We start from the raw sequence: 16,396 nt of genomic DNA on the forward strand, positions 1-16,396 counted from the left end.
TGGCATACTCCTAGGTTTGAAAGAACAAGTTCTATAAACTGCAGGCTTTTGAAAGCCAGGTGTTAACAGGAGACTTGTCTCTAGACTGACCAGCAGGGATCTTCCTATTTGGAGGGGCATTCTTTTCACTACCTTTCCAAAATGCTAGGCTGGACTCAACACCAAAAGGCATGAGCAATCATTTCCTCTTCAAGTCTCTTCCAGCCTTCATGGCAGGATGTACATCTCAGGTGAGTGCCAGTCTTCAACAGGAGTGACATTTTCCGGGAGCAGTGGATAGCTTATGGCCAACGTGGCTTGAGTTATATATAACTAGAAATTACTAGCGTCTCTTTGTTTTCACTGTATTTATGTTTTTTATTATTACCTCCTCTTTACGGCAAGAGATAATGGCTATTTACCTAAAACTGTAATATGTTTCCTTTTTAAACTGAATAAAAGTTTCAGTTACATAAAATGAATGAGTCTTAGACACCTACTATACACCACAGCGTCTATAGTTAACAATACTATGTTGAATACTTAAAATTTTGCTGAGTGGGTGGATCTTGTGTAAAATGTTCTTACCACAAAAAAAGTAAATAAAAATGGTGGGAGGAAACTTTTGAAGGTGATGCATATGTTTATGGCATTGATGGTGGCATTGGTTTCATGGGTGTATAATTATTACCAAACTCATCCAGTGGTATACACTAAATATGTATATACACTTTTTGTATGCCAATCTCACCTCAACAAAGTGGTTTATAAAAAAGAAAAAAAAGAAGTCAGAACTTAGTGTCGGCTACTTTAAAACGCAACCAGAGGTGTACCAAATGAAAATGAATCTCAATTGAAAATTGAAAAAAATATTAGGTAAAAGAATTAATCATATGTTTAAAGTATTAAATAATAATCCATAACAGTGTAGGTGGTGTGTTATGTCAAGAGAAAACATATATGGAAATGCCCTCTTGTCCAAACCCTTTTCCACTCCATCCCAAAGACAAGGAACTCCAAATGACTGATGTGAGAACACACTGAAAATGTGAGAAGGGAATGCTACCTTTCCCCAAATCACCCAGGCAACAGTGCCCTGCTACATGGCACCCAGAGTGCGACACATGTCCACGCATGACAGCCCCTCACACCCACCCTGGTCAGACCCTGAGGCACTGAAGTTGTAGCACTTGGTGTTCTTGAGGTCCCATGGACAGTCTCCAGCGGGCAGGAGCCCGCTCACTGATCTTGCAGCCTTCAGAGTCATTTACAAAAAATCTACTCCAAATACTTGCAGACTATTTGGATTTTGGATCAAATCTTTTAAAATATGAAAGATCGGCATGCCTTTGGAATACCTTTGTGTGTGTGTGCATGCATGTGATTAGTTATTCAATCAAATACCATCTCCTTGCCCATCCACAACATATATAATAAGACACAGAATTACCCACAAGTTGGTAAAATATATTTTATTTGTTCATAAAAAGAAATAGTATGAATTACCAGAATTTCATTTTCCTAGAAACATCTTTCTCTGTGTAAAATTAATTTGTGTTATACATAGGACAAAATACTTGATTTAATTTTTTTTCTTTTTGTACATATTGGTTATTCTAACATCCAGGTTATAGAGGACACACTGCTATAATCTGCAGTATTCCAGATTACTGGGCTGAAAGAAATTCAGTCATAAATTAATGTTACAAAAGTGAAAAAAAAAATCTAACCACACCTTGAAGTTTTACTGACCATCTTTCTTGATCAACTGAAAAGAAAAAGGACATTGAGTTCCATGTCAGCATTTTAGACACTATGTGTTTCTAGCTTAGCGGAACCTTCCATTTTCCTTTCTCATGAAAGTATCCTGGTAGGATCTGAAACTGTGTTTCTCCAAAGGCCTATAATGTACCTGTCCTCAAAATGACTTCGTAGGAGGATCCCATGAAGAAGACAACTTCTCTTCCTTCATCTTCCAATTAAACGTTTATGATGCAGTTACTACACCTAAACACCCTTCCAGATACCACTTACCAAGTACGAACACCTCAAAGACAGCGTGGGCTCGACAGGAGCAATAACAACCTCCAAATTTTTTGTTAACCTTTTTGTTTGTTTTTAAACAAACTGAGCAGAATAAAGTACCCCATGAATATCAGAGCTTTTCCTGTAATGCGGAAGAAAACCAAAACGTGTTAGGACAAATTGCCAAACCAGAAATGGTGTTTGTCTTCTAGCAGCTAAAAGGTTAAGTCGGTGGCCGTGCAGATGGCTAGAACAGGAAGAAAGTCAAGGCCTAATTTTATGTATTGCCCAACTTCTCCAGGAGGAAGACACGTGTGCCCTGTAATAAGTATCACGCGATGGGGTGTAACCTTGGGGCCGATGCTGAGTCAGGAGCCGTCAGGAACTGTAAGCCGTCAGGCTCCTCGGAAGAGATGCACAGGAAGTCTGATTGATTTGTCTTCCACAGAAAACCTTGCTCTAGTCCTTCAGTGCTAATTATCGACATCTGTTTGGATTCAAGGATTTGACCCAGAATAGAATCTTGACTCACTTCAGTGTTCATGACTAAATGACCCTCCTTCTCTCTGAGGATTTCCTGTTTCAGTTTTAAGGCAGGGAATAAACAACTTAATCGAAAGTGGTCCAGCTTAGAAAGACAAGCAGGGACCTGGAGGGGAAGGAAAAGTTCACGTGCATTTCCCCACTGCTTTGTGGCAAACCCTTCTCTGAACTTTTTTGCAAGTTGACATCACGCACCATGTCAGAGCACGAGAGGGGACAGAAAGCGGACAGGGCAGGATCAGGTGGCAGATGTGGGCTGGCTTTGACCTTAAGCGATGTTATGCTGTAATGGAAAAGAGGTGTTCCCAGTTTTATTTCTAATGAGCCTTCTGATTGGAGAAATGCACGATCAATTAGCACCCTTATGAAGATGTCTTTGACACCCAAGCAGCAAGAGGGAACAGCCATGCCATGATCATGGGCATTCCCCTAAGTGCAGGTTCTACACGGCTTGGTAGAGGCAGTAACAAAGCTATGAAATGCACACAGCTCCCGCCTCCATGTCCCCGTGCGCCCATCCTCCTATACCTTAGCTTTGCAGCTAAGCACGAACTAGCTACGTCTGGGCTAAAACTTGTGGGCAAAGACAGACCAGATTATCAGTAAGACATCCCTTAAAGACCAGTGTTTTGTTTCACTGGCAAGCGAGTTATCCCACAGAACATACCAAAGTGTCCTTTGTAAATATCACAACCCGACCATTGTGACAATATCCTCCCATATATTCCTTAGTGAAAGTATAACACAAATGACAATTCTTTGATATTGCTATACGGTTACCCAACTGCCACTAGCTGGTCATCACAAATGACCCCTCCACTGCCCCCTCCACGAAGAGGTAGGGGAGAGCATTCTGCATCAGCAGCAACAGTGCTGGCACCCCTTCTGCCAGGGCCTGGCTAAAACAAGGGACAGGCACAGGCTCGAGCGCTTATAGGCAACACGGGCCAGCGTTCCTAGTCTCTTTTTACAAGAGCCTCTCCTGGTTCTCGCTATTTGGCTCTTGGCTACAGATCGTGTTGTCTGAGATGAGCTAGGAATTCCAGGGAAGGGAGTTCCAGACACCAAACAGGGGCTGGCTCTGCACCTAGTGGCACCTTGGTAGACTCAGATGGCGTGGGATGAACCTGACCTCTTCAGGTCTCGACACCCGGCACCCTTGGTTCGATCCGGTGGTTCTGCTAGCCTAGGGGATTCTTTGGTGTGTCAAAGCAGAGCCGTCTGCCTGGAGAACGGAACACGATGCACTCGCATGCAAATTAGAAGGGATCGCCTTTATTTCTAAAGCAGCAGCCGAGCATCTCACACACCGGACCTGCAGAAGTGGGGACTGATATGCGCATACACTTCACGCCAGTTATTGAACCAGGGATGGAGCAGAAGATGAGGCAGGGGCATCCTTCAGAATCAAAAGGTAAAGTCAAGGGCCCTGACAGGCAGACTCTAAAAGGGTGTGGATGTCCCTGCCAAGGTAGTGATTCCCCCGTGTGCTGAGCGGACTTGGGGGGAAAACCTAGCGCTGTGGTTTGGCGTCTACACCCTTGGATGTGTCAGCACGTCAGCGAGGAAGCTGCTATGTGAAGGTCTGGCAGCTCAGAGCTCCCAGAGGTGCCCAGGCAGGAAGGGAGATGGAAGCTTCCGTATGAGGAAGTGGGCAAGTGCATCCAGACAGCGATCAAAGGCTGCATACCCGTAACAACAAAAATCTCAAGTTGTGCTTTTCTTCTTTTTTAAATACAATGGGTAGAAAGAAAGAAAAGAAAAAAAAAATGAAGCACCATCCACTGTGAAGACAAGAAGAAAATATTAGAAACACTTTGGAATGTTAACAGATTATGTGACTCTCTCTAAAGAGTGTGGCTAGGCAGCTTAGTGAATTAATTGCTTATGAATTAAAAATAAATTATTATAAAATAGATTTCTGTACATTTTACATACATATAATCTCTCTCAATATTTCCTAAGCCCCGGGGTGGGGGGGGTGGGGAGGGTTTGATCAGTCCCAGCCGAAGTCGTGGCCCGTCATCTGGTAGAACTTGCGGTTGAAGGGTCGGTAGAAATCACGCAGCCGCCGCAGCACCTGGCCGTCGATCTCGGGGTGGGGTCTGCCCTTGGTCTTGCCCAGGCAGTGAGGGCGGCCGCTGCCCTCGGCCTTCTTGAGGCAGGGGAAGCCCTTGGTCTGGTTGAAGTAGAAGTGCTTGTCGGAGATGATGCGCTTGAGGCCCAGGAAGTCCTGCACGCGGCCCAGCTCGCCGGCCGGGTCGCGCACCAGCCGCTCGCCGCTCACGAAGAGCAGCTGGCGGGCGGGGAAGTGGCGCAGCCAGCGCTCCAGGTGCTCGGCGTACAGGCCGATCTGGATGGCGCTCCACGCCCGGTCCACGAGGCCCGCCGTCCGGTTCCTGAAGGCCAGGCTCTCGAAGCTGGGGATGTCGGGCCGCTTGGACAGCGTCTGCGTGTAGTCCGAGACGGCCCTGGTCACCGGGTCCCGCACCACCACCAGGAGCTTGGTGTCCTTGGACATGGCCGAGATGCGCGCGGGCGCCTCGCGCGTCACGAAGTAGCTGGGCGTCTTCTCCATGGTGATCTGCCCCTCCAGGGTCCTCGGCATCAGGTCCCTGAGCGGAGCAGAAAGGGACGTTAGGGCCTGAAAACTGAGCGCCTCCCCCTGATTGCCACCGCGAGCTCCTTCCCAGCAGGGGGGGGGGCGGGTCTTACAGACCCGGAGCCTGAGTTGAGGTACCAACTGCTCTCCTTGCTAGATGTGTGACCGTGATCGCGGAGAAGTCGCACAGACGCAAGGCTGTGCACCCCTGGTTCCTCGCGGATGTACTTCATGGGAAATAATAACACGACCGATCTCCTACGGTTGTTGTGATGATTAAACGTATTAATATACCTCAACAGCTTAGAAAAGTGCCTGGCATAGGCAGGGAGACTTGTATATCTTTCTTAGCATAATTTAAACATAACTACGTAGGCAAAACTGCTATAACCAAAGGAAAGATAGGACATGATATTTGGACCAAAAAGCAGTTCTGTGTGGTGATTAGCACTAAAAATCACAGGAATCAGTGATGTAAGACCGCGCCTGATTTGCTCCTTGAGTTTCAGCATCCGAATATGTGAAACCGGAATGATTTCCACCCACTGCATCCGGTTGTTGCGGGGTTTGTAAAATGGAAGCATTTAGCTTAACATTTAAGCACTGTGGGCTTGGACGTCAGACTGCCTGGGTTCAAATCCCAGCTCGGTCACTTATAAGCTGTCTCATTTTCAGCAACTTACTTTCTGGCCTTCTCTCCTGAGCTGTAAGAATAAAGATGATAATACCAACCTTATGGGAGTTTAATGAGGATTAAGACAATTAATGATCATAAGATGCTTTGAACGTGCCTGGCATACGTTATATATTCAATATTCACTAGCTGAGGCTACTACTCCATTCTTATGACCATTATGACGTGTTCAGTACACAGTTTATAGCACACAGTAGGACCATGCTGAGCATGCATGTGTACACGTTGGTGTGTGTACATCAGAAGGAGATGTGTTACCTAATCGGACACTAAGTAGTGGTCACAGATGTACAATCTTCCATTTGCTATGGGATAGAGATTTCTGATTGATTCCAACCTGGGCCCAGGAATTGGAAAAAAGACAATTTCCACATCATTTTGGACCAAATATTTACCTCTCAGTAGGACATTCTGAACTTCCAGCTTCAAGCCATCCCTAATCTACTGAGACCAAAATCCCTCTAGGAGACATTTATAGAAATGACGATATAAACTCTATTGTAAGAGGCAGAAAGGGCAACGGGCTCCTCCTTCATAGCTAGTTAGAGGAAGCAGGCTTCTCCCCGAAGGACTGCCTTGCAGCCCTGCAGCTACCCCCGGCTTAAGCTAAAGCTGGATTGACCCACTTTGCCCATTAACCACTTAGACGAACGTAGCCGTGTCATCAGGCTAACACGATGAAGGATTAAAGAGGGGCCCGGCTCTCAACTTATTTTGCACTTCACTCAAAAGCAGGTCGAGGGCTTCCCTGGTGGCGCAGTGGTTGAGAGTCCACCTGCCGATGCAGGGGACACGGGTTCGTGCCCGGGTCCGGGAAGATCCCACATGCCACGGAGTGGCTGGGCCTGTGAGCCATGGCCACTGAGCCTGCGTGTCTGGAGCCTGTGCTCTGCAATGGGAGAGGCCACAACAGTAAGAGGCCCGCATAACGCAAAAAAAAAAAAAAAAAAAAAAATTGAAAAGCAGGTCGAGTTTGATCAAGTCCGAGTTGTTTCCAGTGTTCAGCCATGTGTACCTAGACTGAATCTACAAGAAAGGGTTTAATATTCAGAATCCAAGTGCTATACCACTATGACTGAAGGAAACCCAACCCGCCAAGTTCTCCAGGGCCAGGGCAGATGGAGTGGGTTTGGGGTATGTCTTCAGAAGGTCCGTCTGACCTGGCATGGGCGCTTTAGTCCAGCCTCCGGTCTGAGTCTCAGCACCCCCTTGATTGAGGGATGTGCCCCTCACCTGTCCATGCCTCAGTTTTCTCATTTGATCTGTGAGAAAAAGGATGATGCCCACCACCCAGGGTTTCTGGGAGACTGTGACACTCCTTGGGACCAAGCCTGGGTGCCAAGGAAATGTTGTCAATTCCCTTCTGTTGACAGCGTCCGGGAAAGGGTGTAAGGAAGCAAGGTCTGCACACGGAGACTCGTCACTCCCTCGGGTCTACCCCACAGAGGGGCCGTGGGGACGGCCCCCGGGAGCGGCAAAGCTGCAGGAACAGCGGACGTGGCTCTCAGCCTGCCTGGGCTCCAGAACCATCTCTGAACTTTTGCTGCCTGCATCCCCTCAACGTCCTAAAACAAGGGCCTGGTGGTCATGGGACAAAATGGCCAAATAAGAAAGCACGTACCAGGACTAGCAGGAAAGGAATGGGAAATCCTCACCGTCCTCCGGTCCAAAGGCACAGCCTCCTCGGCCATAAATAAAGGATCCCTGAACTGTGGGCAGATTCTTGGGTTGGACCACCCACTGGTCACCCTCGCCATCCTGGGGTACCAGCTCCAAGGGACCCCGTCTCCCCAGGATTGTCCAGAGTTTGCACACATATGTCAGAAAGCACTCAGACTTTCTCTGATTATCAAATAACAGCCGGAGAAATTGCTGACACCAAGCCTCAGCCCCCGACCACTGCAGGTTCCACGGTCACTCTCCTTGGGGCGTACTTGGTGCAGAGACCAAGGAGCTGATGGGTGAGTGCACCACGGGGTTCTCCATCATTTTGGCAGGTGCCTTCTGAACCCCTTCTGCTGGTTTCCGGGGGCACTTCCGTGGCGGGGGGGAAGGGAGCAGAATATGCCACCCGAAATATGTCTCTTTGGCATAAGGGTTATTTTAGGCTGATTATTTTTAAGAAACAAAAGACGTAGAAAAGCTCTGAAAACCAGTCAAAGTTACCCTTTAGTAAGAGAAATTTACATTTATAAAGGAAATGTAAGGTGTCTTCCTCTGTGTACCAGGAAGAGAAGTACAGGTACATCTCTAGAAACTCATATCCATGGAGTTAAATCTGCCTAACAACTGTACCCTTATCTACTGGGCTTTTCCCCACCACCTCCCAGAACTGGCCTCCCCCCTCCAAAATCTTGATTTGTCTTCAGCTGGAGATGGTGTTTAAGATGGCAGCTTGGGCCATTTCTAAGCGTTGCTCAGGTTTCCTGGGTATCTCCCACATACACAGGAGGTACACATGTTATTAAACTTGTTTGTTCTTCTTGTGTTGACTGTCTTTTATTACAGGGAGTGAGGGGTCTCAGCTCTAGAAGGGTGGAGGGAAAATTATTTTTCCTCCCCTACCCAGGCCCTGGGCTCAGACAGAGCTGGGCATCTCCCCAGCACAGCCCTGTGGGTCCATCCAGTGGGGAACAAAGCATGGCCCGAGAAGTGTGCGGAGAGCTCCTGGCAGAACCTTCCGGGCAGTTACAGGCAAGTCCCTTTCTCGCCTTATCAGCTCTTCTCCCACCCCCGCCACCTAGTCCCGGAGCAAAGCCCTTATCATTCACTTCCTGGGCCCAGCTTCCGCCTCCCCGCCCTTCACTGGCCGGGCTCTCCTGTCCCAACACTCAGGACCTCTCGGAGCAGAGCAGTGGCTCGGAGAAGAAAGGACGTGGCCGAGGGTGACCCCCTCACGTGGACCCTGCGCGCCCATCCCTCCAGAGGCGGCTCCAGCCCCAGGCTGGTCTCCTGAGCCAGCAGGGAGGCTGCAGCTTAACTGAGCAGCTCACCAGGAAAGCCAGTTTCCCAAACTGATAGTCACAGCTAATAATTATTAGCTGGGGCACTCTGGGGCTCCCAGAGAAACTCTCACACACACCAGCTGATCTAATCCCTCGCACAAGTCTTTGAGGAGGCATTGCCAGGCCCCAACTTACTGAGGAAGGAACTGGGGCTGACGGGGAGGGTCACCGGCCTCCAGGCCGAGAGCTGAGACCCAGAGTCAGGTCCTCTGATGCCCCTCATCACAACCGCCGCCCCAGCCTTCTTTGTTTTTCTTACTGTGATGAAATTTACAAAGAGCCACACACCTGTCCCTTCTCTAAAGAGATAACCTGCATTTCTTCTTCCCATTCAGAGATTAACATCTTTTTTAATTTTTTTATTTTTTATTTTTTATTTTTTTGCGGTACGCGGGCCTCTCACTGCTATGACCTCTCCCGCTGTGGAGCACAGGCTCCGGACGCGCAGGCTCAGCGGCCATGGCTCACGGGCCCAGCCACTCCGCGGCATGTGGGATCCTCCCGGACCGGGGCACGAACCCGTGTCCCCTGCATCGGCAGGCGGACTCTCAACCACTGCGCCACCAGGGAAGCCCCAGAGATTAGCATCTTAATAATAGGTAGTCCAGGGCCAGAATCACAAGACTGCCATCATGATTGTTCAAAGATCAGTCAGATTTCGAAACAATGGATATCTCAGGGTAACACACGCCCGATGATAACTGCATTGGAAGGGGTTGGGAGGTCAGGACAGTGGCAGCAGGTCCTCCTGCCAGCGCCGTCCCCCAGCCCCCTCCTCCCCTCTTCCACCACGTGGGCGGGAAGGGACACCTCTTCAACACCTGGCACGTCCCCCATGGGTGCTTGTGAAGACAGTGGGGTGCAAGTCTCAAGAAGACGCATGCTCACACCCACCAGAAGCTTCCCTTGGGGCAAGCCGAGGAGGTACTGAGCAGAGGTGTCGGGTGACCCTCACGACATTCAGGCCTGGGGATGACCAGCCCGGTGACCTTCCGGGAGCACCAGGGCCCTCAAAGAGCTGGGCCACGGAGCAGGAACTTGGGAAACTGGTGGGTTTGCAGGGGGCGTTTCAGGCTTTCAACGTGTTTCATGAAATTCACAGGAGAGTGACGTGCCTCTCAGTGGCGGCCAGATTCACGCTGGATGCCAAGGGTGCTAGGAATTGGATGCCTGGGCCCAGCCCCAGACCCGCCGAATCAGGCCCGTGTGGGTGGGGCCCTGTCACGGGAATCTCTCCAATGATGCCAACCTGCAGTCAGACTGGAAATCGTCCCCTGGGGCACCTGTGGACCTGGCAGCTGTCGTGCACTTCAGCCACTTCTTCTGCTGATGCCATGTGCACCTACTAGGGGTGTCGGGTGGGGATAGAGACCCCCATGGTGAAAAATAATCGAAAAAACAATACTGTGAACAGAACAAAAGTTGTTCCGCTAATCCAAGCCATGATTTGACTCAAAGGCCTGCAGTGAAGTCTAGAGAACTCGGGGTCATACCCTCCCCGCTGAAAGCAGACCAGGCCCCAGAGTGAGTGACGGTGATGCCCCGGGATCTACAAACTGCAGAGAAGGAATGTAACAAACAGAACAAACAAAATACAGTCAGGTTCAATGCAAATAAAGAAAAGGATGTTTGTTGCCCCTAAATACATGCATGTGTGCATACACATAGAGATACACACACACACACACACACACCACACACATACACACTACAGAGTTAATTATCGAACACAAATTGGGCTCCCAGTAAAACAAACTGAGGCAAATTGAAGGAACTAGAAGAAACATAAGGTTGACTCTACTCGTGTGCATAAGAGACTAAAAGATGCATCTAACTCTTTCATTGTCCAAAGTTAGATAATATCAACATAAACAGAAGAAAGAAAAAAAAACAGGTGAAGAATAGTACAAGTCCCAAATTATCTGATTTATGCTTTTGCCAAATTCAGGGCTTAAAACAAAACTAAGTTCTCTTTATTTTTAAAAAACTCCAATGAAACTAAGATGAATTGATGCCAAAATGACCACTGGGCCATTTTCCTCTTTCCTAATGCTGTGGCAGGTTGACATGGAGGATGTCCAGAGTCAGGTCTGAGGATTTAGAATCTCAGTCCCAGGTCCGGGCGCTGACCTGTACCGGGGCTTCGCCAGACTCAGGAGCGGCTGAGAGATGACCTGTGGAGTCAGCCTCCCACAGGGGACTGGCTGTCACAGGCTTTGCAGAAGCCCAGCCTTTACAGCTGATCACCCCAAGTCTCGATGGGGCTCTGATGTGTTACTGCTGGGAGCAGACTCTTAAAAACAAACCTTCGGGGCTTCCCTGGTGGCGCAGTGGTTGGGAGTCCGCCTGCCGATGCAGGGGACACAGGTTCGTGCCCCGGTCGGGGAACATCCCACGTGCCGCGGAGCGGCTGGGCCCGTGAGCCATGGCCGCTGGGCCTGCGCGTCCGGAGGCTGTGCTCCGCGATGGGAGAGGCCACAGCAGGGAGAGGCCCGCGTACCGCCAAAAAAAAAAAAAAAAAAAAAAAAAAAACCTTCGGGCCTAAATGCGTAGGAACTTTGAATGAACCAGAGAAGTTCTAAAAGCCTTATAATTCTGATGTTCTCCAGTAGCAAAGGTTGCCCTAATTTTCTTTTCCTGCTTTTCTTTTTTCAGATGGCACGCCTGATGTGCCAGTGTAAGCTCATCGTAACCAGTGGACCATTCTGATGGGGGAAGGTTGTGCTTCAGGCAGAGCAAGAGGCCTATGGGAATGTGGTTGAACCCCAAATTCATGCGCCGGTGCTCGGTTTCTGGAACTTTGAGTTTTCTGCTTGATCTTGCTGTGACCCTAAAACTGCTCTAAAAAAATAAATAAATAAAATCTGCTTAAAAACAAAAAACGGCAACCCCGAACAACCCTGAGATCCCATCTCTCCTTGGCTTCCTGTCTGTGAAGGATGGTTTCCTCCTTGGGAAGAATGGGGTCGCACCCCCTTGCACCCTCAGCCCGGGCCTCAAGCACAGGTGCAGCACGCTCATCGGGGTCCTTTCCTAACCCTCACCTTCCTCTGCGGCTCCCATTGAGGGCTCTCCCTGGGATGCTGGGATCACGGCACCTGTGCCTTCGTCACCTGTGACCACTCAGGAAAAAAGAAAACCCTTTCCTCCCAGGGAACACTGAGGGCTGTCAAAGGCAGCACATCTTAACCCATGACAGGCAAGACCAGGGACTAAACAGCCAACGTCCTGCCTTGAAAATACATGCCAGGAAAACTCAGAAAACGAACAAAAAAACAACAAGTCTTCTTTTAGGAAAGGATGCCCTTGGGTTACTGGGATCTGACTGCTCGGCCGCCCAGGCCCCTCCCTCATCCCTTCCGCCTCCAGAGGCCTGGCCCACCCTGCCTGGTCCCCAGGGAAGGCAGTTAGGCTGAGGTTAGCTGAGTGCCTCAATCTCCCCATCACAGCACTCAGCTGGCTAACTTGAAAAGGGCAGACGGGCAGCTGGGGGGTCGCGGGGAGGGGACATTGCCAAGGAGCAAACTGCAAAGCTGCCGACAGTCCCGAAGGTGACAGACACTGGCAGGGTCGGGGGCGAGGAGAGGGCACATGTCCCCAGAAGCTAGCGGGTGCTCTGGAGTCCCCAGGGTCATTAGAGACCTAATCAGAGGGGTTTCTGTAGTGACAAGTGTGCGGGAAGCTGGTGTCACCTCTTCTGAAGGCGGCCGTGCTCACCGCGATACCACCGATGCCACACGGCTGTCACCTCTTCTGAAGGCCCATCTACCGGCACTGAACATCCACCCCAAACTCTTCCCCGGGGCGGTGCCTTTCTACCTTGTGACCTTATAAATTAGAGTGGACTTTGGGGGGCGGGGAGGGGGGCAAAGACAAAGGTCCAGCCTTGTAGCTTCCATCCCGACAGAAAGATGAGACACCCAGGGATGAGAAAGGAACTCTTCCTGTAAACTTGACTGTGGACAAGGAGACACCGGCAGCTCCTGAGACCTGTAACTCGAGCTGTAAGTTGTAACCCTGGGAAGTTTCTTCTTTAAAGCACTTTTCTTCCCAGGGGAGGAGTGGGGGGGGAGGGAGGAAGATGGGGATCAGCTCAGCCCCTTCTTATCTGGAACCTTCTTCCTTTGTAGGAAGTCTCTGAACCCACCAGATCCGAGCTCCCCTTCAAAGGGCCACATCTCCATAAATAATTATCTCCATTTGGGTGAGATGTTTGCATATCAAAGAACTCCTCTGGGAGGGTTTCAAATAATTTAAAATGAAATTGTAAATAGTCTGTTGCTCTCCGTGTCTCTCTGGTCCCCAGGAGCAGCTGGGCTCCCGGAAGTGATGTCACTATTCATTATAAAGTTTACTGGGTCTTTTTACTTTCTTTCTTCTTTCCTTTTTTTAAGGTAATGGGTAGGAAAGAAGAAAAATAACAAAGGATGGACTCCCCCGTGCCCCCTCCTTGGCCAACCCTCTCTCCTTTCTCCCCGCCCAGCCCCCAACCCCACTGCAAGGATTTGGCTTCCATTGTCCTAGAATTTCAATACTGCTCAGAAAATGAAAAGCCTTTGAATGCCATAAGGGGGTGGGGCTCAAAAGAGCATCTCACTCCTCTGGGTCAACTCAAGATTCCTTTCATTTTGGCACAGTCCTCTGTTATAGACCCTGCTTCACAAAGGCCTGAGTTCCTGTTCCTGGAAGGGGATGGGGGGATGGGGGGGTGGAGGGAGGGTTTCAATTAAAAGCTAATAGCCTTTTGTGTCTGCGCTCCGTGGGGCGCTGCTCGTGTTTATTGGACCTCACTGTGTGCGGGCACAAATCATGTGAAATCAGACTAATCTGTGTCCCGTTTCCTGAAAAAAAAAAAAAAGAAAAAAAAATTTTTTCATCAATAGAAAGAAAGAGAAGTTTTCTGAGAAGCACACTCTCTCCAAAGTAAAATCAGCCCTGCCATTGGGCAGAGGCAGGGCAGAGCGGAGGACCCAGAAAGCGGAGAGTAGGGAAGCAGATGCGGAGGCGGAAAGGCTGCCGCTGAAGCAGTTCTGCTCTTTCCTGCTTTGGCAGATTCTTCTCTATGTAGACCTGACCTGCTCATCAGAGATGGACTCTGATCAGTGCGGGCTTCCCGTCTGGAACCGGCTCCTTTTCCCTGGGGCGGTAGGAGCCCCAGCTCTGCCTGAGTTACCTCCCAGGCAACAAAGGGCCAGCCCTCAGGCTGTTACACTGGCTGGTATGTGTCACAGGCTCCGGTAAATCCTCTCCCAGCTCCCTGCTTCATCCCAAGAAAGGCTGCCTACCCTGTGCCCTTGGCAACGAGGTGCAAATGTTTGTAAACGGGCCCTTACTCCAGAGCTTCTGAGCCATTCCACACAGCCCGTCCACACAGCGTGGATGAAAATCACTTCCCCACCAGGGAAGCGCCGCCCCCCGCTCCCCGCTTCTCCCAGGGCAAGGAGAGGAGACTTCCTGGCCCAGCGAAAGCCCAGTGGGCACTGGGCACACGAAGTCCTGGGCTCTGGTTCCTGCCCTGCCACTGACAAGAGCCTAAGACCTCGGACGAGGCACTCAAAGCTTTGGGCTCAGTTTCCTGTGTATAAAAATTAATGGATGGGGGACTTCCCTGGTGGTGCAGTGGTAAAGAATCCGCCTTCCAATGCAGAGGACACGGGTACAATCCCTGGTCGGGGAACTAAGATCCCACGTGCCACGGGGCAACTGAGCCCATGCGCCACAACTACTGAGCTCTCACGCCTCAACTAGAGAGCCCGAGTGCCGCAAACTACAGAGCCCACGTGCATATCACAACTAAGACCCGACGCAGCCAAAAAATAAAAAATAATAAACAAAATAAATATTTTTTAAAAATAATGGATTGGTTTAAAAGGGTGTTTTTAGGCTCTAAAATTCTGTACGGGGACCCTTACAATCTCCATCTCTCCCTCTCCACCCTCATGCCACCCCCTCCTCCTCCAGCCAGCCATAGGTTGGCACAAGTTGGTAAAGGAGAACCTATATAAATATTTGATGATCGAATTGGTACAAAGTGTACTTCAAAGTGTACCTTGGGGGTACAGATCAACCCCAAGAGTGAAATTCTGGTGGAAGTCAATGTCAAGGGTATCCTAAAACTAGGCACTCACTCGTTAGGCAACCTGGTGCCTGGTGGAATAGAAAGGAAAGTAGGGTTCAAGGTCAGGCTATGTGTCTTCAGGCAAGTTGCCTAACATCTCTGAGCTGTCTCTCTGCATTTGTAAAATGGAGATATTTGTCCTGCTTTAAAAAAAAAATGAGACTCAAATGTAGTTCATATGTGAATAAGCTCTTAAAGCAGCAAAACCTTTCCTATGGGTAAGGTGGAATGAACCCCACTTACGTCCCCTCTTTATTATCTCCTTTGACTTATCACTTTAAATAGTAGGGATATTTCTAGGGAAATATTGCTAAGGAAAAAGAAATTCCACATTGGTTCTTAAATTCAAAGTCTCCTGTAAAACAAATATTTGAAAGAGTCTCCGTTTCCTGAAATTCTTGACTTGTGCGAGGAAGGATCCCATGTTTGGACCTTCCTTCTTAGTTCCCTGGTAGGACCTTGGACACCAAGAAAAACCAAACTCCCCTTCTTGGGTTGACATCACTGAACGGATGTGATGATCCAAGCCAAAGGGGAGCAGGAAATGAGGCAGTCTTTCATATGAACACATCCTACTTTGGAGGGTTCTTTCTTTCTCTCTCTCTCTTTCTTTGCTTCCTTCCTTCTTTCCCTCTTTCCTTCTTTCCTTCTCTCTTTCCTTCTTTCCTTCTCTCCTTCCTTCCTTCCTTCCTCTCTCTCTCTCTCTCTCTCTCTCTCTCTCTTTCTTTCTTACTTTCTTTCCATGGCAGAGAATGAGGTTTACATGAAGTAAAACAGCCCGTTTAGGGGCAGGGGTCCATCTCTGGCTGATGAAAAGAAACAACCCAACTGCTGAAACCAGATTCACAGAATGAAGAGTTGATATCATCCATTACCTTCCTGCCTCCTGACTGCAGGGACAGTAGGAGTTTGGGATGAGAGAGAATTCCCAGTCAATCCTCGACTTAAGTCCAAGACAACGGCTCCATCCCTCTCCCTGCTCCCCTTCTATTTTACAAACAGAACTCCATTTTATGGTTATCAACAGAAAAGTTGATATAAAGTATAAAGTAAATTAGGTCAATAAAAACCCCAGACGTAAGTTTGAGTTAAGCTGAACTGAAGGGAAATGAGAGCAAATAAACTTCCCTTATCACAGGCTTTAAATAGCTCGAGAACATTTTAGAGAAGAAAAGAGGCACTTTCTAGAGAACATCCTTGGGAGTGTATAAACCTGGAGACACTGCTGACAAAGAAAACCCTGCAGTTTCTTATTTGCACGCCGATAATCAGCAGCAATCATTTCTTCCAAGTTGGTCTGACCTAGTGCTTGAAGCTGATCGGAAGGTGTCTAGAGAAAGGAAGTGACATGGCAAGGCCGATGGAAACTCTGAAGACACCCATCAGGACTTCCCTGGTGGCACAGTGGTTTAGAATCCGCCTCCCAATGC

The 16,396-nt window shown here is 49.0% G+C and overlaps 1 protein-coding gene across 1 annotated transcript in view; it reads right to left on the minus strand.

Moving 5' to 3' along the window:
- Positions 1 to 4,543: 4,543 nt before the first annotated feature.
- The window catches only part of HS3ST3B1 (heparan sulfate-glucosamine 3-sulfotransferase 3B1), a gene marked incomplete at both ends in the record, with an annotated part of 37,528 nt that continues 25,675 nt past the window's right edge, over positions 4,544 to 16,396 (minus strand). The window contains one exon of the mRNA XM_079724570.1: positions 4,544 to 5,162. Within this exon, the coding sequence (XP_079580696.1) occupies positions 4,544 to 5,162 (619 nt within the window). The remainder of the gene's footprint in view (positions 5,163 to 16,396) is intronic.

Source organism: Hyperoodon ampullatus (genome assembly GCF_949752795.1).
Source record: "Hyperoodon ampullatus genome assembly, chromosome: 19".
Classification (NCBI taxonomy): Eukaryota; Metazoa; Chordata; class Mammalia; order Artiodactyla; family Ziphiidae; genus Hyperoodon; species Hyperoodon ampullatus.